The 25,193-nt window shown below is 45.2% G+C and overlaps 2 protein-coding genes and 1 pseudogene across 2 annotated transcripts; 1 reads left to right on the plus strand and 2 right to left on the minus strand.

Moving 5' to 3' along the window:
- Positions 1-4,562: 4,562 nt before the first annotated feature.
- NDUFB8 (NADH:ubiquinone oxidoreductase subunit B8) lies at positions 4,563-9,538 on the minus strand. The gene is made up of 5 exons (XM_008144186.3): positions 9,404-9,538; positions 9,012-9,138; positions 7,381-7,480; positions 6,804-6,959; positions 4,563-4,739 (listed from the first exon to the last, which is right to left on the minus strand). The coding sequence occupies exons 1-5, from the start codon at positions 9,486-9,488 to the stop codon at positions 4,647-4,649; spliced, it is 561 nt and encodes a 186-aa protein (XP_008142408.1). The 5' UTR covers positions 9,489-9,538; the 3' UTR covers positions 4,563-4,646.
- A 3,994-nt stretch (positions 9,539-13,532) lies between these two features.
- On the plus strand, positions 13,533-25,069 carry HIF1AN (hypoxia inducible factor 1 subunit alpha inhibitor). Its single transcript, XM_008144189.3, has 8 exons — positions 13,533-13,756; positions 14,044-14,294; positions 17,026-17,174; positions 20,508-20,653; positions 21,606-21,712; positions 22,023-22,086; positions 22,318-22,428; positions 23,262-25,069. The coding sequence occupies exons 1-8, from the start codon at positions 13,580-13,582 to the stop codon at positions 23,304-23,306; spliced, it is 1,050 nt and encodes a 349-aa protein (XP_008142411.2). The 5' UTR covers positions 13,533-13,579; the 3' UTR covers positions 23,307-25,069.
- On the minus strand, positions 16,225-16,325 carry LOC114232556 (U6 spliceosomal RNA; annotated as a pseudogene).
- Positions 25,070-25,193: the final 124 nt, after the last annotated feature.

Here is a 25,193-nt window from a genome sequence, read left to right on the forward strand (position 1 = left end):
TGGATATACAGACCAAGTTAGTTTATCTAAAATGGCATTCTCTATTACACATCTTCTCCCCCCAAAATCTGTTCTTCTCTAGTCTTCTTTAGCTCAGTAAATGGTACCACTATTCACTTAATTGCTCAATCCAGAAACCTGAAAATCACCCGATTCCCTCCTCCCTTATTTCCTTCTAACCCATTAATGAGTCTTTCAGACTTTACCTTCAAAGTATATCTTAATCTGTCGACTTTTCTTCATCTCTACCACCACCACTCTATTTGAAGATATCATCTCTCACCTGGATTACATCAATAATCTTCCAATCGCTCGTCTCCCTGTTATCCATACCACCACCCAATTCATTCTCTACATAGCATCGGGAGTGAACTTTTAAAATAAAAAATGGGATTTTGGCACTCCCTACTTAAAATCTTTCAATGGCTTCTTCCACATTCAGAATAAAATTCAAACCCCTTAGTATGGCCCTACTCAAAAGCTCCAGCCTACTTCAACATTATCTCTCGCTACTTTCCTCCTTATTCGTTGTGCTCCAGCTGCATTAGCCTTTGTGCATTTCCTGGCTTTTTCCCACCTCAGAGCCTTTTTGAATCTGTTCCTTAACCTTGGAATGCTCTTCCCGTCAATCTTTGCCTGACTGGCTCTTTATCCCCTCTTTCTGGGCTCAGCTTCTCATCTCATGACAGAGGTAAGCCACCCAATCAAAAACAGCCTCACTATTTTTCTTTTTGTAGCAATTTATAATCATATATTTATCTACATTTACAGTGGTCTCATCCACTAAGTAAACATCATGAGAGCTAGCGCTGTGTCTGCTTTGTTCATCATGCAGTGCCAGAGCAACGTGACACATAGTAAGTGCTTCATAATATTTGCTGAATGAATGCAGACATCCATTTGAACTCTGTGGCTTCCAATCCATTCTAACACACATTCAAGGTACCATCCCAATGAGCTCACAACGAGGCAGAAAAGGGTTTTGTTTTTTTTTAAGGAAAAAAAGTGACACTGAACTTGTGGGAAGAAACTTGGGACCTACTGCAACCTGCTTTAGCAAGTCACACTCAGATTACTCTCAACTTACCAAACCAGGGAGTAGTCTTACTTAATTTCTATTGTACTTTCCAGCTTCAAGTTTAGCCGACATTTCCAGGACGCCTTTGAACACCTGAGGCTACACCAGGAATCTTCTGATCAGCTCGCTACACATCATACTATAGTTACCAGTGCCACCTGCTGGTCAAAGCCATTTTCATGTTTCTGGGAAAAGATCCCGTAACAAAAGTAGGAGTTGCTATTAGCACTGTGCACTTGACATGTATAACTAACTTAATTCTCACTATGGGTTTTTTTTTTTTTTTGCGATTAATATTATTATCACCCTCATTTTACAAAGAAGAAAACAGGGTAGGTCAAGATGTGAACCCCTGTCAGCCTCCACAGCCCAGTGCTTTTAACCATTCTACTGATCTAAACTAAACGGAACTCCATAAAGTGTTTAAATCCTGACAGTCTAGAAAATTGGGGGAATGGGCTTTTAATCTACTTTGTTCAGAGGCTTTTAATCTACTCTGTTCACAAATAGGGCCCTGGATGGGTCAGAACGGCTGGGGGACGGGGCGTTGAAGTTGGGAGAGCTACGACCCTTCAAGCAAGAGCTGAGCGGACTCGCAGTGACGGAGGGCGCCGGCGACCCGGGCAGTGCCGTCCCCCGGAGGGCGGTCAGCACGGCTTCTCCCCGCCTTCCCGGACGCGGCGCGTGGGGGTCAGTGATGACTGGCCTCTGTCCAGCGGGACGCAGACTCAGAGCGGCCCGGACCGGGGAAGTGCGGGGGCCGCGCTGAAGAGGGACCTGGCGGCAGGTGGCGTGGAGCCGGGTCCAAGGCGAGGGTTGGAGCCGGCGGGCCCCGAGGCGCACCGGCCGGGGTCTCCGCGGAGGTCCCGCTCCCCCCGCGGCGAGCAGCGGCCGAGTCTCGGGCTTTGTCTCTGCTCTCAGGGCCCCAGACTGGCGAGGAAACCAACCTGCCGGGGAGCCCAGGTCAGGGGTCAGGCGGCGAACCGGGCCGGTCTTCTGGAAGGGCTCCGGGGCTCCGCGGGCGCTGCGGACGGCGGCTGTGGAGGGCCAAAAGGAGCCCTGGCCGCGGGGCACCGCAGCCCACGCGCGCGGCCAAGCAGGGAGCGGAAAACCGGGCCGGGCCGACCCACCGAGAGGATGTAATAGGACGACAGCTTTTAACGGGCCTCCCTCACCTGTCCTGATTGCCCAGGTCTGCCCAGGGGGGTCCCATCCGACCACCAGGAAATTCTGATTTATTCAATTTGAGCTAGACCTGGAGCCAGCCTCTACAAAGGGAAAACACTAATTCATTACCTACTTAAGTAGATAAGACTGGGCCTCAGTAGAACCCTAACTGAAAAGGTAAAAAGCAATCGAGGCCATAATTACCTGTGAAAACAGCCCAGCAAACCAGTGCCCAGAATTATTGGTTGGTAAAGGCTATAGGTGTGCAGAGAGCAAGGTTCTGTAAACCAGGGGCTTGCTGGAAGGTTTCAGGGACAGGAGACAGGCGGTATACCTTGGAGTTGCCCCATAGGTAATGTCTCAGCAAGGAGGAAGGGGCCCAACTGGCGAATCGCCACCCTGCCGTTTCTCACAACATGAATGGCAGAGGCTAGAAGTTGGGGGAGTAGGCTGAGAAATACCAATTCAACTCAGACAATATGGCGTTATTGAAAATTATGGGTAGGGATGCAATAAGATATAGATTGTATTTTGAGACTAGCAATAATGGATCCACTCAGGTAGGTAGAAGAGAGGGCTGGAGGCACAGACTCAAATTAGGAGACTAATAGAACCTAGGTTATCAGGTGATGAAAGCCTGGATTAATACAGTGGCAATGTTTGTAAAGCAAAATTGGACAGGCTTTTGTGACTGATAAAGGAATTGGAGGTGAAAAGATCATGTATTTCTTATGCTCATTGAGGGAATTATGGCATTTCCAAATAAAAATGTCCTGTAGGCAGCTGAAAATCTTAGATCTAAATTCTTTGATTCAAAACTTCCATTGAATGCATAAATCCCACTGTATTCCTGCTTGACAGCCTCCAAAGGTGGTGACCGGGTTATCTTATGACAGCCCCCAAGTCATTGTGACACAACCCTAGATTTCCTTTCATGTGGACTTGGGAGTTTCCAAGTCAGAAGACAATTTAGGGCATTGTCTGTGCCTGCCCATTCCTTGTACTATGTCTTGAATTTAGCACCACAACAGTGGATGAGACCTGAGGAAAAGTAAACAGGATTGATAACTGAACCTCAGGCAATACCTCCGATTGGGGAATGAGGCAGAAATGTTACTGATTAAGTTCTCTGAAAGAAATTTGAACCAAAGGCATAAGGTCAGTTTCAAGAAGGATTTTTTTTCAAGTGTACTCTTCCCTAATTCTTTTCACCTTGTTTTTTTTAACTGTGTCTCCTCTTCTAGGTAACTACTTAAAAAGAAAATTATTTTGTCTTGTTTTGACGTTATATCCCCAGGGCCTATCAGTGTCTGTTATATATGAGGCACACAGATGTTAAATGATTAGCAACGCTCTAAAGCAGCAGTCCCCAACCGGTGGCCCGCGGACCACTGGTGGTCCGTGAGGTCTGAAAGGTTGGCGACCACTGCTCTAAAGGACAGAGAATGAAGACAGAAAAAGACAGTGGAGATTTTCAAAGAAAGGCATTTCATGAGAAGTACTCACTCCCTGATCTCATAAAAGTCTTTCATTGCCTGGACAACCATTAAAGGACCCCTTATCTAACTTGAATAGACTTGCTTCTATAGGTCTGTTGAATGTATGCTTTTCAATGGGTCAGATTTTCGGCATTATTGTAATTTAAGAAAATGTCTCCAAAGGAAGAAAAGAACATAAGTTGGTTCACTTAAAAACAGATACATTGAGATAGACTCTCAAAAACATGGTTTTCCTCTTTCTAAGGCTATATAGAAGCTTGGATGAATAATTAAAGCAACAAAAGCCATAGGTTCAGTAGTAACTCACTGAACTGTCCTCTAATTCATAAATATAGGTAATGCTAGCTTTATAAGAAGCTAGGATTCAGAAGTTGCTTCGGAATGAGAAATACATGTTTATATAACAGAAGTAAAATTAAGAGGCAGTCACAGCCCTAGGCCAGTCCAAAAACACTACCTATTTGTCCTATAAAATACTTACATGTTAAAGAGTACAATTTTTTTGTTAGCTAACCACCATTATTAAAAAGGTTTTTTAATGGGACATAATTTCTTGTTCCAACTTGGGAAGTTAGGAACATTATCTTCCTTGTTCCTCAACCCTATAAATAAGAAGCTGCCCTTAGCACCTGCTGTACAAATGAAACCCTCAACTACTTTCACAATCCCAGCGACGACAAATGAACATCTTCTTGTGCTTAACTCCCCCCACCCTCCCGTCCTTCCAGTCTCTGGGGGGAGAGGAGGGGCGACAGCAGACAAGAGAGGTTCCTCGGGCAGTGGCTAATCCTGGAGAAAGGAGGCACAGACACCACAGCACAGTTTAATCAGGGATTCATTAAGGTTAAATCTCTAGGAAGGAGGGGTTGTCAGTCAGTGGGCACAGAGCCCATGAGGCTTCCTCAGATTTCATAGTGAACCACAGGCTCGGGCTCTTTGGTGGGATCGCCGCCTCGTTCCAGGTACAGGTTGTTATAAGGGTACTGCTTTGGCCCCTAAGGAGAAAACACAGGTCAGCAAGAACGACACACAGCCAGCCAACACCTGGCTACACCCCGCTCTGAGTTTGACAGTCATGCACAGTGAATGGGTATGCGGCAGCCTCTGGTCAGACCCAGCTGGGCTAGAATGGCAGGAAGAGCACTCCTCTTCCCTGCTCAGCCCAAGGCAGAGAGAAAGCCTAGACTGTAAGAGAAATGGTGCCTACACTCTGTGTGTGTGTGTGTGTGTGTGTGTGTGTGTGAGAGAGAGAGTGAGAGAGAGAGAGAGAGAGAGAGAGAGAGAATGAGGGAGAGCACCAGGGAGAGCTTTCTAAATGAGACGATGCATCCATCCATCCCACTCTCTCGGGGTCGAGACAGACTCAATCTCCTTTAAGTCACTCAGCCTCTAATGGTTCCACCACTAAAGTGGCCTAGCAAATGAGGCGTGCAGGAGCAGCAGTGAGGGAAAGCACAGAGGAGACACGGCTGGGACGTGCTTTAGGGGCTGCTGGCTTTACCAACAAACAGCTGTCAGAGAACACAGCTCAAGGGGAGGAGAAAAGGGTGATGTGCTTACAGAACTGAAAAATGGAAGAGCCACACTGTGTTTCTTGCTCTCCTGAAGTGAAGTTAGTGCTCACACCAGCCCTACGTGCACTCTCCAGCCTGGGGCCCCTGGGGCTTGGTAGGAAGGCTCGTGTCAGTGCACACAGACATACCAGCTACCATCAGGACATTGATTATCTCTGCAGAGGTAGCACTGAGCAGCCAACTGCAAACACAGCAGCTTCCCTGCTTTCCGTTCCTTTCCTTACAATCTATCCTGTAGATCAGCGGTCGCCAACCAGTGGTCCGCGGAGCACTGGCGGTCTGTGAGGTCTGAAAGGTTGGTGACCGCTGCTGCAGGCTACTCCCAGGTTAATCTTCCTAAAAACCTAGCTTTCATTATGTCATTCTTCTATTCAAAAACTCAACATGGCTTCCGGTTGCCTAGAGGCAGACCAAGTCATCACTGTATCCCCAACCCCTAGCATGGTCTGGACTGGTACACAACAGGGGCTTCATAAATATTTGTTGAATGAATGTGTTACCGCACCATCAAGTCCAAATCCCTTAGCAATACAGTAAAAGCTGTCCAACCTAAACTGATCAGCTCACCTCACAATAATTTTTAAGGGAGCAATTTCCACATCTGATTTCCCAAGACATCAGAATTACCTGGGGACTTGTTAAATATTGATTGTAGAATCTCACTGTGGAGCTACTGAATTAGGCTTTCCAGGAAGTGGAGCCCAGGAATCTGAATTTTTAGCAGCTCTCCAGGTAACCAATGCAGCCAGTTATCTAGGAATTATTTTATATGCCTGCTCCACTCCAGCTAACTCTCTCCTTGTCCTTCCTTCTGTTTTCTCTTGGCCCACATGTTCTCTCCAAATTCTCCCTACCACCCAAAGTGTATATGTATTTTTAGCATCTAGTTTACTAGGTAACCCTTCTCCTTAACAGCCCCTTCTCCTTAACAGCACCTCATATCCATTAGTACAAACATTCACTACACACATATATATACACACAAAATCTGCCAAATTCCTGTATTTGTTCAAACGTTGCTCATTTGAATTTTCTTATTATTCAAACTCAACTCCATTAAAGCTAGACAGTACTTTTTCTTTCACGTTCTCCAAAATATAACTGTCTATGCTTATAGTAAACATTTGCTTCCAATACCTCATAGGAGGTGCCCTTCACACCTTCAAAAAGGATAAGGCTTCAACTCCACATTCCATGACTCTACCTTAGAGTGAATCACTTGAGGAAATATAATTGGTAAGTACAGTCCCCAAATGGCAACTCTAGAGACGAGCTGGCTTCCATATTCTCCTTCCTCACAGAGTCCTAACCTGTTTCTTCTCACTCAGACTGATCCAAGATGTTAGGCATGGAGCAGTGCCTGGTACTTGTGCCAGGCCAATGTGTAAGGCCCTCCATAGGCTGTCCCTACTCCAGAAACTTCATTCCCTCAGGAAGCAGGGCTAAGTAAACGTGCGCGCAAGAAAGCACTTTTCAGATACTCACCACTGGCTGGTAGGAGGGGTAATTCTCGCCCACCCAAAACATGAACAGCATGAAGGCCACGAAGCCGAAGAACTGCTTACACATGACATCCCAAGAAACAGGTGTGGGGGACGTGTCCACACGGTTCCTGATATACATATCTAGGTCCCAGTGAAGCTAAGGCAGAAAGACAGATAAATGTCACATGCCGCTCTTCCTACAAAAGTAGCCAGTCCAGAGTGGTCAGAGCCTGATACAGGGCTTGACAAAGGCATTCTACTGCCCTGAACAATATTCTGAGAGCCACGTTTGAGATACTCTGGCCCACAGGACTACATGCTGGTTTATGGTTAGTTTCCACTGACCAGAGACAGCTCAATCATGGAAATTTGCAGAGCTTGTTACTTTCCAGAGGTCCCATTCTACATGCCACACATGGAACATCAGATCTCAGATCAATGGATTTGGCTTCCTTGGGCAGAAAACCTTAGTGTTATTTGGACAGAGAAGTGCTATTTGAGCTTAAAAAAAAAAAAAAAATCCCCAGGAATACATTAGGGAGAAGGAAGAAAGGTTAAATGGGATATAGTTCTCTCACCGGTTCACCCCAGTTCAATCTCAGTTCTGAGTGGTCCCAGTCATACCATGGATCCCTCTCATGCTGTGATCGGTCAGGGAGCTTTGGGTAGTCGCCATACCTGAGAGATAGCAAAAATTCTGGAAAGGGCTCTGAGCAGTGTCTCTCAAATAATTCAGAGTATCCTCATCTCAAAGATAAGAAACCAACTGATAGAAATAACTGCCTCACTGAAGGACAGAGGAACTGACTTTCAAATCAAGATCTCAATTTCTAGTCACTAAGCAAAGAACTAACCACAGAAGCCCAAATTGTAATTAAAAGTTTGCCAGCCCAACCGGTGTGGCTCAGTGGTTGAGTGTTGACCTATGAACCAGGAGATCATGGTTTGATTCCCAGTCAGGGCATATGCCTGGGTTTTGGTCTCTATCCCCAGTGTGGGCATGCGGGAGGCAGCCGATCAGTGGTTCTCTCTCATCACTGATGTTTCTATCTCTCTCTCCCTTTCCTTCCTCTCTGAAATCAATAAAAATATATTTTTTAAAAAAAGGTTCACATCAAACTCTGAAATATTATAACATCATAAGCTTTTCTCACCTTCTTTCAACAAAAAGAAAAAGTCACATAATGTTATAATGCTAGGCCTGGAAGGCGTTATCAGTCACTATGATTTCTTCATAAGCAGAAAATGAAACTGAAGTATGGGGTCTAAACCCGTGACTAATTGGAATAAAAACAAAAAGGGTACAGATTAGAAAAGTATTATTTTCATAGCATCTATGTTCTTCAACCGAGTTGGCATACATCTTCATGTTCCAAACACCTCATGGGACTTCTTGCCAAGTTGGGTTTTCCTCCAACCAATCCAGGTTCAACTTATACAGATGGCTGTGAAGGCTGCTCTTGTCCACAACACAATAAAAGACATAGGAAATGATGACAACTAGACATATACTACAGAAAGTGATGGGAAAACAACAAGACGAATAGGAGCTGCTGAAATCACACTGAAAGAGTGATGCTAGGATAGAAAATGAGGGTGCTGGCAATCACTTCAGATAATTAACCGGAGAGATGTTAGATGTGCGGTAGCTATGGGGACAGGAGAGGAGGAGGGAGTAACATTAATTGGAGCAAGGGAATTTAATCTGCTATTTAATCTGCTCTACAGTTGCTAGGATTTCCACAGCCCCAACGGCAATGAAAGCGGATATTTTTTATAAAAGAGAGATATACACAAATACAGAGTACTCCATCTACAAATAAGGTTCTCAAGACAGGTCCAGCCTGGTCACGTGCCTGGATGACAGCACCTGAGCCCAGCAGATGCTCAATCCAAATGAAACCTTGCGCTCTGGATGGAGCCAAGGAAGATTCCTGCTATTCACGGGTCCTCGGGGAGCTATTAAAACCTCGCTTCCTCATTTGAGGAAATAACCCGAGCCAAGGAGAAAATTGAAGTCCTCTCGGCTGCAGCTGCTCTCCCACCCCCTCCCACCTCCCTCCACCGAGAAAAAGCACCCACACCATTGACTCTGAGGGGTCATGGGAAGGTTGGGGGGGGGGGAGGGGGAAGGGTCAGAGTCGAGCCACCTAACCCAGTCGCCTTCTCCCATCACTACCCAAGTGCGAGCAGACCCTCTCTATCTCACCCCATGCCATCATCCGGGTACGGCTCGTAGTCTTCCACCCGCATATTATACTTCTTGGCGGCGGCGGCCCGTTCTTCTGGGGTCCTGGGATAGGGCCCCGGGAGCATGTCCCTGGTAATGTGGGAGGCTAGAGGGCAGACGAGGGCAGGTCAGCGGGCACCCCGTTCCGCCGGCCTCCCCGAAGATTTCAAGCTGCGGTGGCAGCGGAGGCCGGAGCCCGAGTCTTCCAGGGACCAGCGAGACCCTCCACCCGCTTTTCTAGATACACGAACTCCCCCCCGCCCCGCCCCGACACGGCCGCCGCGGTATCCACGATACCCACCTCCCCCCCACGACACACCAACCCTCAGACATCCCCTCCCCACACTGAGGCCTCGCCCGTTCTCGCGGACCTGTCCGTGCACCCAGCGGTACCACGTTCCGGCCTGCCCTTTGCAGCCATCGGACTCCCAGGACCCCCGCCCTGGCCGCCGCCATCTTGACCTTCTTGAGGTTTCACTCCGCACATGCGCAAAGGCCAGTCACGGCGGCTGAGCGGGGCCAAACGCGACGGAGAGAGCAGGTCGTGAAGGGAAGTCTTAAGGGTTCCGCAAGGGTGGGGCGTACAGCGTGTGGAGAAGCCAGAGGCGAGAGGTGCAGAGGGACGGAGGCGGAGAGGGAAAACTTGAAGGGGGAGAAAACCAAGCAGGTCATTGCTTTGGTATTTCAGATTGTTGATTCTCCTTTTCTCCCCGAGTTAACTTAGACGCATCCAAGAATAATGCGGACTCAGAACCTGAGCATCGCCTGTGGACCGCTGACCCACCTCCAGCAAGAGCAGAACAAGTGAAGTGAGCCCGTGTCCATCTCTGACTGCTTGCCTTTTCCTCTCCTTTACTGGCGCTTGCTCCATTCATCCCCAAACGTGATCATTCTTCAAATTCAGCCCTTGGCCCTGCTTGTTTTTGTTGTTTTCCGTATTGGTTGATACCTTTCACCTGATGCGCGGTGCAACAGGTAAATAGGCCTCGAATTGGCTCCTCATTTTCAGTCCGTGTTAACTTAGGGATGTCCCCGTCACCTCTACCCAACAAATGTAAAACCAATGCGATCACCAGGGGCAGCTTTTAGGAGCTCGCATAAAGGCTCAGATTTGCCAGGATTCAGATAATTATATTACTAACACAATTGACAAACATTAGAAGAATGGGGGGGAGGGAACATTATTATGTCTGCATATGAATATGTTTTAACTTTATTTAAACAAGTGGAATTTGCATAGTTTACACCAAGCATGTCAAACTCATAGGCTAATCCGGGCCAAATAAACAAGGTTTAAGTTTATGTAGGCCGCAAAGAAAAAGCTTCAATTTTCATAGAAACGTAGGTTTATTTCCATAGAGACATGCTGAATCCAAGGGGTGAAATAAATGAGTAATCATTAACATAAAATAATAGATCATTTTAATAAAAATTAATATTTTTTCTTGAACATTAACTTACCAGACACTGAATAACTGCACAAATTAATAAACATAACGCAAATAAACCTATTTTTCTTGTTCTCCAAAAGCGAAACAAGTCAGTTCAAGACTAATGACGTGGCAATCGGCTGCTAAAATATTCGCTGCTAGTATTAGTGGAGAGAAATGGTGCGCCTGCGCATAAGGCATGTAAGGGAAATGAATGCAACATAATTATAGTAATCAGTCATTAGCGAACGTTGTAGTTTGTTATTAATAATTATGTAAACATGGATATTGTAAAAATTAAGTTATATAATTTTTATTAAAATGTTTCTTACATACTATTATATTGGCTGGGCCACAAAAATATTCATCGTGGGCCTCGAGTTTGACATGCTTGGTTTACACAGTGTAAATATGCACATATTCCCAGGAACTTTTAGGGTGATCACTGTTTTGGAGCAGAATTCATTATTATAGACATTCTCAAATATATATCAGAGCAATAAAAACTGATATATACTACTTGGTATATAAATTTTGGGGAGGACTATATCACAGCAGCTTGCCCTTCCTATATAATAAAAGCCTAATATGCAAATCAACTGAACGGTGGACCAACCTGAACAACACACACTGACCACCAGGGGGCAGATGCTCAACACAGGAGCTGCCCCCAGCCCACAGGACCCAGGCCAGCCAAGGTGGGTGCCAGCAGGAGCCTCCCCGCCACCAATCACCCTGCCGGTCACCCCACAGATCGGCCCTGATCGCCAGCCAGGCCTAGGGACCCTACCCATGCACGAATTTCATGCAACGGGCCTCTAGTCCATATAGTAAAACCCTAATATGCAAATCGACCTAACAGTGGAATGACTGGTCGCTATGATGTCACTGACCACCAGGGGGCAGACGCTCAATGCAGGAGCTGCCCCCTGGTGGTCAGTGCGCTCCCACAGGAGGAGCGCTGCTCAGCTAGAAGCCGAGCTCATGGCTGGCAAGCACAGCGGTGGTGGCAGGAGCTTCTCCCACCTTTGCAGCAGTGCTAGGAACCCCTCAGGGGACGTCTGCCAAGGGGTCCTGAACTGTGAAAGGGCACAGGCCAGGCTGAGGGGAACCCCCACCCCCTCAGTGCACGACTGTTGTGCACCGGGCCTCTAGTTAGTAAATAAGTATCAATAGTTGATGTTCAGGATAATTGGACACCATCCGTAGTCAATTGATCCAATTTGGGTCAAAAAACAGAGTTGGTCTAATTTATTTTTAAGATATAATTTGCATACCATAAAATCCCCCCTTTTAAAGTATATAATAAAGTTATTTTTAGTATATTTACAAAGGTGTACAATTATACCACTAACTCTAAAAAATTTTATCACCCCATACCATTAGCACATCCTGCACTCCGCCCCCTCCCCTCTCAGCAACCACTAATCTACTCTCTGCCTCTGTGAATTTGCCTATTCTGGACATTTTATATAAATGGAATAATAATATGTGGCCTTTTGTGTCACATTTCATTTATAATTTTTTCCAGGTTTGTTCATGTTGTAGCATGTGTCAGTTCTTTATTAATTTTTATGGCTAAATAATACTTCATTATATGGATATATAACATTTTGTTTATACATTCATCAGTTGATGGGCATTTAGATTATTTCTACTTTTGACTATTGTGAATAATTTTCTGTTAAGATTCTTGTGTAAGTTTTTGTGTGGATGTATGTTTTCAGTTCTCTTGTAATAGTAGTAGTAAAATGTCTGGGTCATAGGGTAACTCTGTTTAACTTTATGCAGAACTACAAAACTATTTTTAAAAGAAATACCATTTTATATGTCTGCTAGCAATATATGAGGGTTCCAATTTCTCCAAATTCTCAACAACAGTTGTCACTGTCTGCCTTTTTTATTATCACTATCCTAGTGGATATGAATTGTATCTCATTGTGGTGTGTATTTTTTTTAATTCTCTCCTGAGGGTTTGTTTTATTGATTTTTAGAGAGAGGGAAAGAGAGAAACATTGATCAGTTGCTTCCTGGACGTGCCTCAACCAGGAGCCTTTTTCAGCTCCTAGAATCTATCTGTCATTCTCTGCCACATATAGTTTGTTTCTTAAAGGCCAACAGGACATCATCTGTGCCTTCAAATCTCTCTAGCTTCTGTCTCTGCCATCTAGACTCAGATTTAAAGAGCTAGAGTGATTAGGTCAGGCCCACCCAGGGTAAATCTCCCATTTGATGAACTCAAAGTGAACTGATTGGGGACATTGATTATATTTTTGCTATATAACCTCATTGCCAGAGTGATAGCCTATCATAGTCATATCTCCTGCTCTTCTTCAAGGGGAGAGACTTATTATATAGGGCATGTAACCCATGGGATGGAAGTCTTTGGATCTATCTTAGAATTTGACCTCCAACAGCCAGCCATAAGAACTAAGTAAGCAATAGAGGTCATTGTTAGGGCCTTTAATGATCAATATAAATTGTTTGAATATGTGGGATGCTCATGCTTGACTATAACGTTGGTCCCATAGCAAAAATACCTTCAAGTAGGAGAGATGGTGATACAGGTAGAAACACCAAATGATGCTAAACAAACAAACAAGCAACCCCGTCGTTGCTTTTAAAAGAATTCAACTTGCCATATATCTTTTGCAAAGGCCTTCAAAGCAACCTTTGCCCACATGCTGCCCACCCCCACCCCCCCCATCCTCCCCTCTCCACAGCATCTGTCAACCTGACAACTGCTTTTCCTTCTGACTTCCTTAAGTAGGTCAATAATTTGCTTCTCTCCTCACTAAACTTGCCTCCTCCTTTGCCTTTTGTGTAGGCCTGGGCACACCGAGGCAGCAACAATATTTTGTGAACTGGTTAGCCAGGTTAGCAACTCTCATCAGTGGGACTAACGTCTAGCCCAGGTCTTCAGGGGCGGAGCCTAGGGTGTAGAGCTGCTGGTCACCATTAGGAGGCGCTCCCCCACGTCCTGGCTCCGCGTTTTTGTTTTTGTTTTTGTGCTTCTCGGCCGCTCTTTCTCGCAGCCCATCTCTATGGTTTCCGTTGTGTTTTATCTGGAATCGGCGGAGCTTCCGGTTCCGGCGGGGGCCGTCCCTAGCGGCGGAAATGGCGGCTACTGCGGCGGAGGCCGCGGCCTCAGGCTCTGCAGGACCCCGGGAAGAGGCTGAAGCCCCCAGCCCCGCCTGGAATGAGTCCCAGCTGCGAAGTTACAGCTTCCCGACGCGGCCCATCCCGCGTCTGAGTCAGAGCGACCCCCGGGCGGAGGAGTTCATCGAGAATGAGGTAGGGGGCGGGGCCGTGTCCCCAGCGGGAGCGGGGGAGGGAGCAGGTTGGGAGGAGAGGTCAAAGGCGAATGTTGATGGAGGTGGGGACCGGGCTGGGCGGTGGACTCGGGCCGGAGGAGAGCTGGAGAGGGAGGCGAGGAGAAATGGGACTTGAGGGGTTCATGTGGGTTAACAGATGAAATTATTCTGAAGTTGGGAAATAGTTGGAGTTATGGAGCCAGAACCCACCAGTCCTCGGGACGACTTCATTTGTGTGTTTTTTTCACCTGATGTGTTTTCCCTTAGGAGCCTGTGGTGCTGACCGACACTAATCTGGTGTATCCTGCCCTGAAATGGGACCTTGAATACTTGCAAGAGAATATTGGCCATGGAGACTTCTCTGTGTACAGTGCCAGTACTCACAAGTTCTTGTACTATGATGAGAAGAAGATGGCTAATTTCCAGAACTTTAAGCCAAGGTCCAACAGGGAGGAAATGAAATTCCATGAGTTTGTTGAGAAACTGCAGGATATACAGCAGCGAGGAGGAGAAGACAGGTAATTTCTCAGATGATGGTTTTCTGTTGGCTCTAAGGCATATATTTTCTTTACCTGTACTTGTTTGAGGATTTGGAGGAGTTGGGTGAGTTCTCACAGTTGAGGGATGAGAGAATGATGACACGTGAACTGTGATTCTCTAGTTCTTTGTCATCTTCATAAAGTGAGAGTCACAGTTGCCTACAAGGGTCAGGTAGGTGAACAAAATGAAGTTGTTTGGGTAAAAACTACCATGAGGCTAAATGTATACACCCCGTTCAAAGTCAGAAGTCATTACTTGACTTGTGTCCATTGGGAGTTCAGTTTTAGGATCGCCAGATATTCAGATTTTTCAAGAGAAGCCAGAAATCGAGGATTTTTATTTAAGATCTTTTTACTTAAATGTGCACAGGTAATTCAAATCTTTAAAAATGCTTCGAGGAGCCAAACAGGAATGTCTGTTGTTGGAGTTAGCCTTGAGATGATCAGTTTGCAGCCTAATGGCTGGGGATAGTTAAGGCTGAAGCGATATATAAATGTGATTCTGGGGTGAAGGATATTAGGATCCTCTAGTTTAGGGAAGATCAGATTAGATTGGGGGAGGGGCATATATTGATGTTCCAGGTTGTACTGGCAATAGCAAATGCAACACACACAGAAGTGTTTCTTTCTTTTGCTTTTATGCCTGTGTGTGAAGACGGCCTCTTAGGTAGGTCCCAGACAGCATTGCGTCTGGGGAATTGCTTTCACTAAGTAGTTCATGGTGAACGACCCTCTCTAGCTCACATTTGGTGCCCAGTCTTAACCTTCCTGCCTCGGTTCTCTTTCTTACTCCCTGATAGCAGTATGTGGCTGAGTGAATGAATTTGAAATATCTTTTTTCCATCTTCCTGACACTTAGCAGTTACACAATGATAAGACTTTGACTAAAAGAGTTTCCAGGGTCTGAACTATGATTGAGCTGTTATTTTTGTCTTATAAAGCCTGATTTAGTTGAGTTGTCTCATGCATTAATTTCCTCAAAATTAACACATGCACATGTGCGCGCATACATATAGACACATCCAATGTTCAGATTGAGAGCTATTTAAATAGTGCTGGTGGAGTGTAATTCCATTTAATGAACATATGTACTAGAATAAGCATGAGATAAAACACATGAATCCCCTGGTTCCTCATTCACTTTAAATTTCTTATCCTATAGTGAGAGCATTTTCCCCTCACTAAGTATGAGCTATGAGTGTAGTCTGTTCTTTATGGGTGATTCAAGGAAAATTTTCCTATGTGCAAGTTTTACCCTATCCGCTGACTTGAGCATCAACCAACTCCACTGCATAATTGTACAGGTTGTTGTGATTCTGGGATGAAGGCTAGTAACATCCTCTTTGAGCTCTTTTGATATTTACTGTTTAGGTATAATGTTTCATGAATGGTCATGCCTCTTTTAAAGTTACTTGCAAAATTTTGTATGTGCATGTATATTATAAGCTCCGGGAAGAGTCCAAAGGTTGGATTTGAGTCATGAGGGGTCCTTGTCCCCAAAAAGGTAGCTAATGTTTCTAGCTTATTGAGATTTCTAGTTAAAGTGGCCTTAAATATCATGCTTCTAGGCACTGATACCTTTGAGCCTTTTGAAGTAATATTCTCAGGACCAGGAAAGGACTGCTTCTGTATCTTAACTTCCAGCTTGTCCCCTTATTAATGTGTCTTGTGGGCTTGATTAAGTGTGTCTGGGTTTTCATATACCTTAAGTAACTTCTGATCTTCCTTAGGTGTGTGAGGAGCCTTGGGCCCGGTGAGGCATCTTCCTTCAGCTGTAGAAAGCTGCTACAGAGAGGTGGCTGAATCAATTAAGATAAACTAGGCTTCAAGCCAGAGCTCCGCACCTTTATTTCTCACTCACACTACATGTTCATCACGGGTCACCTGGAATAGGCTGTGCTCTTTTCTAAAAAATATGAAACGCTTCACAAATTTGTGTATCATCCTTGTGCAGGGGCATGCTAATCTCAGTACCGTTCCAGTTTTAGTATATGTGCTGCCTAAGCGAACCTGGGACGAAGCTCTGCTCTTACGTCATCGTTTTCGCTTCGGGGCCCAGATTGGCCCAGTAGCTACTATCTGAGACTGCAGTTGCTGTGGCAGAGTTGCTGTGGTGGTAGTGTGTACTGGTTCTTAAAATTACAGTTTGGAAGCAACACAAGTCACTTCTGTGGACATTTCCTTGGCCAAAGCAAATTAAATGATCAAAGCAAGTTAAATGGCTTCAAGGGGGTACAGAAGAATAACTCTCCCACAGGGAAGGAACTAGCTCTTGGTGAATAGTAATATGATTTGTTACAATGGCCATTGAGGGCCAAAGGGGATGCCTTGGGTCCTGAGAATCTCTGGAACAAGGGTGATTCATCTTTGTAGGGTCTGTGGAGAGACTTTGAGGAGTCTATGAAAGAAATTGTATGAAAGTTCTGTGTATGTGCATTTTTCTGGGGAACGTTCCTTGGATTCTTAAAGGATTTATGCTGTGACCCAGAAAAACTTAATCACTTCTTTAAAGTAATAAGTTTGGTGTCCAAAGAAGGATAGTTAAGGATTCAGTTCTGTGAGAATCCATGTTGGTTAAGATTCGCATGATAGTGGTTGTTCTCTGTGGGCAATGATAATGTGGGTTTAGCTTAGATTTCCAGTTTGGGGAGGCCATGCCAAGGGACTATGTGTACATGCACTAATGGGATCTTCTTCTTGGGGAACATAGGTTGTATCTGCAGCAAACACTCAATGACACTGTGGGCAGGAAGATTGTCATGGACTTCTTGGGTTTTAACTGGAACTGGATTAATAAGCAACAGGGAAAGCGTGGCTGGGGGCAGCTGACGTCCAATCTGCTGCTCATCGGCATGGAAGGTAAGAAATCTTTCAGAAAACAGCATAGCTTGAAGTCATACAAACCCGGTTCCTAATCCTGTGTCCACTATATCCCCTCCTTGACTTTGAACAAGTCACTTAACTTCTCAAGCCTCAGCCACCTCATCTGCAAAAGGACCATGATAGTATTTTATAAGTAGCTGAAGGTGAAATAAGATAATTTATGTTGTTTACAAGCTAGTTTCATGTCCTCTAAAAAGAAGTTTTCTTTTCCCTTCCTTAGTTATTGTGTGAATGTGTATACTCAGATATTAGGGATCTCTGCAGTATTGCTCTTCTCTGTTGGATCTGTTTGTATTCAAAAGATTTTTATCCAGTAGAAGAGGGAATGTATTTTTCCAATATAAGCTGAACCTTAACTTCTGAACAAGTAATACATTCATGGGGTTAAATTCAAAAGGTATAAATAGGTATGAATGATAAATCTCTCTTCCACTCCCAGTTTCTCTCCCTGGAAGCCCCACGTTATTAATTGACTGTGTATCCTGCTAGAGAATTTTATGCACACACAAGCAAATATGTGAATGTGTTCTTTTGTGTGTGTGTGTTTTTTCTTTTGAATAAAATGAGAAGCCTTTAAATTCCAGTCAGAAAAAGGAGAGCTACTTATCTCATTCTTATTATTTCCAGCACTAGCTTGGTGTCAGGCTCATACTAAATAAATGTTGAATAAATTGGGTTGAACAAGGAAGCAGAGTAATTATTCATTGTTGTTCACTGCTGGACTCAGATCTCTCCACCCTTTGATTATCCTTTCTTCAGATTTAGATGCAGTTTATGGATTGACTCTTAACCTGTCCCTTGGAAACCAACTCTTGGTTTACCTGTCAGGAGCCAGTTCTAGTTTACTTGAGTCTGCATTTTTTTTTTCTTTTAAATACACTGAGTGGCCAGATTATTATGATCTCTGAACACATAATAATCTGGCCACTCTATATATATGTGTGTGTGTACATATATATACATAGATATATACATAGATACACACACACACACACACACACACACACACACACAGATATGTTAGAGACCCAGTGCATGAATTCGTGCATGGGTGGGGGCCGGCCAGCCTGGCCAGGGAGAGGGGACATGGGTGGTTGGCCTGCCTGCTGGTCAAACTCCTGGTTGAGGGGACAATTTGCATATTAGCCTTTTATTATATAGGATATACACTGAGTGGCCAGATTATTATTATTATGCGTTCCGAGATCATAATAATCTGGCCACTCAGTGTGTGTGTGTGTGTGTGTGTATACATATACATATATACATACACATATATACACACACACACACACATATATATATATTTTTTTAAATACACATTTTATTGATTTTTTTTACAGAGAGGAAGGGAAAGGGATAGAGAGTTAGAAACATTGATGAGAGAGAAACATTGATCAGCTTCCTCCTGCACACCCCCCACTGGGGATGTGCCCACAACCAAGGTACATGCCCTTGACCGGAATCGAACCTGGGACCCTTCAGTCCACAGGCTGATGCTCTATTCACTGAACCAAACCGGTCAGGGCTTTTAAATATATTTTTGTTAATTTCAGGGAGAGGAGAAAAGGATAGAACATTAGTGATGATAGAGAATTATTGATCAGCTGCCTCCTGCACGCCCTACACTGGGGATCGAGCCCACAACCTGGGCATGTGTGCCCTGACCAGGAATCGAACTGAGATCTCTTGGTACATGGGTCAACGCTCAACCACTGAGCCACATCAGCTGGGGTTTTTTTGTTTTGTTTGTTTTTTGACTCTGCATTTTTCTGTTGCCTTATCCTCTGGTAGAGTGTAGGCAAGTGGATTTGTCAGGTAGAGTTGAGAGAGTAGACTACTTTGGGGATGCCAGGGACTCTCAGCATTTAAGAAGGCAGCTATCTTGACCCACCCAGGTAGACCTGGAGAATGTCTTCTACACTCCATGCCCTGCAGGAGCCCTTAAGTTTTTAAGGATTGTGCGGAAGGATAAACAACATACGTGGCCCCAGTTATAATGAGTAGATAGAGCACATACTAGGGCAAAACTAATTCAAGGTGGTATTAAAATAATTTTCCTTATTCAAGTTGTATAGCTCTCTCTTAGGAATCTGACTTGTACCCCTATGAGAATCAACATCTCCAGTGTTGCTCTAAGAAGTGTTGCACCTCACAGGTGTGTTGAAGTGGGAGGAAAGGTTGAGAATCTTTGCCCTCCAAAAGGGCTACTCAGGCGCGCTCTCCGGGGAGTATGTTCGGGCCTTTGTGTTCCCCGCTCTTCTTCCCTCACAGGTGTCTGTCTCCCAAACTCTAAAGGTTCCCATGAGACTTGCAGCCAGGGGAGCAGTGGGCAGCTGCAGCTCGTCCTGGGCTAACCCCCAGAACCTGTCTCCTTTTCTCTGACACTCCAGTGAGCTGACAGCAGCTGTGCCTTGGCTCATTTCTTTCTCATAACGTTTCTAGAGAGCCAAAGCATCCCTGCCTAGTCTCTCTGCTATTGCTTCTTCTCTCGTAGGCCCTTCTTTGTTTCACTGTCCCCAGCTTTAGTGAACGTATTCTCAAAATAAAAAATAAAAAACGAGCTACCCAAAGCAAGTACATACTCATGCAACTTAGAATGACTAGTTAACTCCATCAAAGAAGATCATGCACGCATTGTTGAGACCAGTCATTTCAGTTGTTTGTAACTTGTTTTACTGCCCTTGAATTCTTGCCATAGTCAAGAAGAGTATAAGTATATATAATATATTACTTTGTTAGAATTGTATGATTTTAATGTGCTATTGCTTCCGGTAAGGGCAACAGCCATTTAAGAAAGTCTACTTTGCTAATTAATGTTGAATCCTTATTGCTGGACTTATTACTGATTAAAAGTGTAGCACCGCCCTGGCCAGTGTGGCTCAGTTGTTTGAGCATGGTCCCGTGCACTGAAAAATTATTGGTTTGATTCCCGGTGGTTTGATTCTCAGTCAGGACTGCTGCCAGGATTGCCTGCTCCATCCCTGGAAGGTGGCGTGCAGGAGACAGCCAATCGATGATTTGTTCTCACACCTATGGTTTTCTTTCACTCTCCTTATCCCTTCCTCTTCAAAAATCAATAAAAATATATTTTTAAAAAATACTTCCTCAAATATATGTATTTTTAAAAAAGTGTAACACCTAATTCGCTGCGAGTTTAATTGCCATCTCCCTGATTCTGCCTGATTTTTTTTTATTAGGAAGCCTTAGCTGAGTGGGCAGGCTGATTTCTCTCCAGCACTGGGCCCTGTGTTCAGCCTGTGCAATAGAGGCACTGCTCTGAATAAGAAAATGTCTTTCTTCTTCCAGGAAATGTGACACCTGCTCACTATGATGAACAACAGAACTTCTTTGCTCAGATAAAGGGCTACAAGCGATGCATTTTATTCCCTCCGGATCAGTTTGAGTGCCTCTACCCATATCCTGTTCATCATCCATGTGACAGACAGAGCCAGGTGAGCTCCTGATCTGAGGAAGGTATAGAAGTCCTTGCGGATCCAAGGTTGGCATGACTTTCCCTTTCCTTGTGGTGGTACGCTAGGTTTGGACAAACTCAGAGGATAATTTCACAGTGTAGCTCATACAGGGTGGGGCAAAAGTACGTTTACAGTTGTTCATATGGAAAATAATACAGTAATTAATAAATAATAATACCAGAATAAACTGTTTGACATACAACTCTAAACCTACTTTTGTCCCACCCTGTATATTTCAGGCCTCTGTGGCAGTCCCCACATGCTTATAAATATAAACAGCCCTGTAGAGCTAATTCTGGACGGCAGACCCTATCTTTGATGCAGATGGAGTCAGGTCACCACCCTGTTTGATTGGATTACAAGTTCATGGAACAAAATGTGTTTATGTCTCTATTGAATTTAATAATTGTTTTGTCATGGATGCTATCACTTTTTGATAAAAAGGAGGATGAATAGAATTGAGATATGTCACTTAATGCCTTTTTTGGATCCAAGTAAAGTATATGGTTGACTTTGTGGCCAAACAAAGAGGTCCTTTACTTCTTAAATTGAAAGCTGCCTAGTTACTTCATGTAGGAGTTTTGACTGGTTAGAATGTGTGTTTGGGAGAAAGTTCCTGAAGGTTTGAATGAAGGATGAGTCCTCATTCTTCATATCTGCAGGCCATGAGTAGGTTTTCTGACCTCAGGAGCCCTGAAGCCTAGGATTCTTTACCACTCAGTATTGAGTATGGCCTGTCTTACATTGTCCTCTGAGGGACTCTGTGTATTTTTAATGTATGTTGTGTTTTCTGCTGGATATAAATTTTAAGTCTTTTTTTTTTTTTAAGGCATCTTTGTAGACTACCAGAGTAACTTTCACATAGTCCTTAATGATAAAAATTTGGTGATCGACTGATTTTTTTTTTTTTTCTTTCTCTTGAACCTCTCAGGTGGACTTTGACAATCCTGACTACGAGAGGTTCCCCAATTTCCAGAACGTGGTTGGTTACGAAACAGTGGTTGGTCCTGGTGATGTTCTTTACATCCCAATGTACTGGTGAGGAAGGGGCTAGGACTGAGGACTTCTTGGGAGCTTTCTTTCCCATTCCCTGAAAAGCCTTATCTGTGTCCCTTGAGTTGTGACAGGATTGGTCTTACGTGATCTGCAGGAAGGTTGGCATATCCAGATGTGAGCATACTGAACATGGGGGAAATCACAACCCTGTCTCTAGCCCCATGGTGTGTTGGAGAGGATGAGCATAAAGAGACTGTCTTCTTTATTTCTCTTAGCTGGACTCCACCTAGTTTTCCATCCCTCCCTCTGGAAAGTATTGGTGGCAAACAGGAGCCTGTTTATTTTCTTGCAGGTGGCATCACATAGAGTCATTACTAAATGGGGGGATTACCATCACTGTGAACTTCTGGTATAAGGTGAATATGGGGTTTTTCCCTAGATGGGGCTGGGGTGAGGTAGGTGTAATACATTGTTTGGGGGCAGGGTGGGGAGGTTGGCTATTTCTGGAGTGATCCCAGGTCTTTGGGGAGATGAAGAGGAAGGGGCTTGAACTGTATTTCTTAGAAGGGAGGATGGTGCCTAGGAATAGTGGGTGACACTGAAGGTTCCTGCTAAAGACATTTCCTGAGCTGCTGCTTCCTTTGCAGGGGGCCCCCACCCCTAAGAGAATTGAATATCCTCTCAAAGCCCATCAGAAAGTGGCCATAATGAGAAACATTGAGAAGATGCTTGGAGAGGCCTTGGGGAACCCACAAGAGGTATGTGGCTGCCCCAACGTGGCACTCCTATGGTTCAGTGGGCAGTGATCAGGGGAAGTCAGGTTTGGTGTCACATTCTCCATAGCTCCTGTTTCGTATCTGGTATCCTCTCCATAGAGGTTATGGTTATGTTCAGAAAAGCCTTGTTTTCTGCTGAGAGCTGGGCTTGACTGGCGGATCAATTATAATCTGTTCCATGCTAGTAGTCATGTTCCCCATGAGGCTTGTGTGCCAGCTGGGGACCCCTGAGGGGATTCTTCTGGAACAGGAAGTGAGCAGTAAAGCATCTCCTCACACTCTCCCAGCCGTGCCAAGGCTCTTCTAGGTTGAGACCTGCTTCCCACATAGGTGTGCCAGTGGCTCATCGGGCAAATGGGGGAGGTTTGTATTCGTATCACTCTTGCCTCCATCCTGTGGATATCCTCAGCATCCAAAGGACCTGTGGGGTTTCGAGATGGCATTACCCTCAATTGCAGGTGATCTTTTCTGTATATAAAGGCATGTAACATTCTTAAGGCACGTTTAAGAAACAAGCAAACACTCTTAGGTATTTGAGGATTATTAGTCCTCTGACCTTCTGTCAGTTTGGTGCTGCTTACAGAGACGGGGTATTGTGAGCGGGAAGATAATACAGGGTGAACACAAAGAAGAGAGCCATGCCCCCGAGCACTGGGTTGACCTTCAGGAAGAGAGTTGGTTAGAGGGTTTACAAGATTGAATGAAAGCCTTCTCCCTGCCCTTGGCTAGACATTGAATGTTTCTAGACAAACCCCTGTCCGGCTCCAGGGTTTGGGAACAGGCAGTTCTAACTGGCTCCTCATGTCTTTTTGCAGGTGGGGCCCTTGTTGAACACAATGATCAAGGGCCGATACAACTAGCCTGCCAGGAGTTGAGGCCTCCTGCCAGGTGACTGCTAGCTCATCCACACCGCTTCATTGATGAGGACAGGAGACTCCAAGCACTAGTATTGCACGAAGCACTTAATGGACTGGACTCTTGCCATGGCCCTGGAGGCAGGTGTTTGGGACAAGGCAGGGTGGTTGGCAAGCCACTCCCATTTGGAGGGACTTCGTGCCCTTGCCTCTGTGCCCCAGCACCTTCTCTCCCTGCCCCCCTAAAGTTCTGCATTCAGTGTGTGGAGTTCCAGCTTCTGGTTTTCATCGTGTCTGTGTGTGTCAGTCCGTCAACCTTGGGATGTGTGTATGCGTGTGTGTGCATGCACACCCACGTGTGTCTCTGTTCCTTGCACCCTTCTGGATCAGGACCCCACTCTGGCTCAGACCTATCTCCTGCAACCTCCGTGCCTCAGCCTGAGATAGAGGAGATGCTCTTGGATGCCCGTTACATCAGGGCTACAGGGCCAGAGCTATCCTGATGTTTAGGTGGGTTGGCTTCCTTCAGGTTTCACAGAATCAGGTTCTAGGGTGGGTGGGAATGGCTGGCTACTGGGACTCTACTGGGGAGAGTGAGAAGGAGGCTTGCTTTGAGAGCCTGGAGAGCTTCCTATGAGTGAGAATTAGGTTCCAACTTGGACCTTCATGCTCAAGCCATACATAGAAAAGAGCCTTGGGACACAAGAACCAAGGATTGTGCATAAGTTTCAAATTGCAGATACATACAGCTCCTCTCTTTCAGCACCAGCTCTTACTCCCTGTGCCGAGTACCAAGGGAGTCCTCCTAGCATTGGCTTCTCTAGGTTCTATGGGTGCACACCTCTGTGCAGTGTGGTGTGTGTATGTGAGTGTGCGCGCGTGTGCGTGCACATGTGCACACGCGTTTTCACACTGGCCTGCCTCTCTGCTTACCAAGTCTCTCTACTGCTTAGCTCTACTGCAGTGGGAACCCCAGGGCAGTACTGCCTGACCTAACCTAAAGATTTTAAACTCAGTTTCAGCCATTGGATGTTGGTCAGGTCTCACTACAACCTGCCTGAGGCTGACTGGCTAGAACCTTTTCTGCCTAGGCAGGTTACATGCTGTGTCTGTGGAGCTTCCTGGCTCAGTGGACAAAATGGGGTCAAGCTTTAGCAGCTAACTCAACACCTGTCATCCACCTCATGGCAAGGACAGAAACGTAGCCTTGTCTCTTAAAGCCAGCACCTCTGCCAGACCCCACTGTAATGTTCCACAAACACCCTCAAAAGTCAGGGCAACTGGTGGAGCACAGAAGTATAATTTCCTTTTCACAGCTACTTAGGGGAACCCCTCAGGGCTGCAGCTTACAACTGGGCAGCTGTGCACTGCACAACTCGAAGGGCCATCACTCACATCTATTCAGTGGAATGGGGCAGTGTGGTGGCCCTGTGTCTTGTCACCTCCACTTCCATCTCATGTCCCTTCTCTGGAAGGAAAGAGGAGTTGGAGTATTTGGGTTTATGTATTATTTTCTTTTTTCCTACCAAAGGTTTACTTCCAGTGTCTGAGCTCTGGCTCTTACCCCAAAGCTCAGTTTACAGTTACAGTGCACTGATGGACTGAGGATGTGTGTGTTTGTACGTGTGCATCTGTGTATGTATTTTAGGAAGGGGTGTTTATTTTTAGTACCCGATTCTGGGTTCTCTGATGCAATGTGTGTGTGCGTGCAAACACGGTACCTTCTCAAGTGTAGTTCTCTCAAATATAGCCAATGCTGGAAAATGTGATTGCAGTGATCTCCATCTCTCCATCTTTTTGGGAAAGGAGCACACAGAAACCAAGGCAAACGGAGGATGAACTTGATCACAACCACACTTCGAAAGAGAGCAGATTGTTTTTGTTCTCCTTAGC

Source organism: Eptesicus fuscus, chromosome 17 (assembly GCF_027574615.1).
Source record: "Eptesicus fuscus isolate TK198812 chromosome 17, DD_ASM_mEF_20220401, whole genome shotgun sequence".
Taxonomy (NCBI): Eukaryota; Metazoa; Chordata; class Mammalia; order Chiroptera; family Vespertilionidae; genus Eptesicus; species Eptesicus fuscus.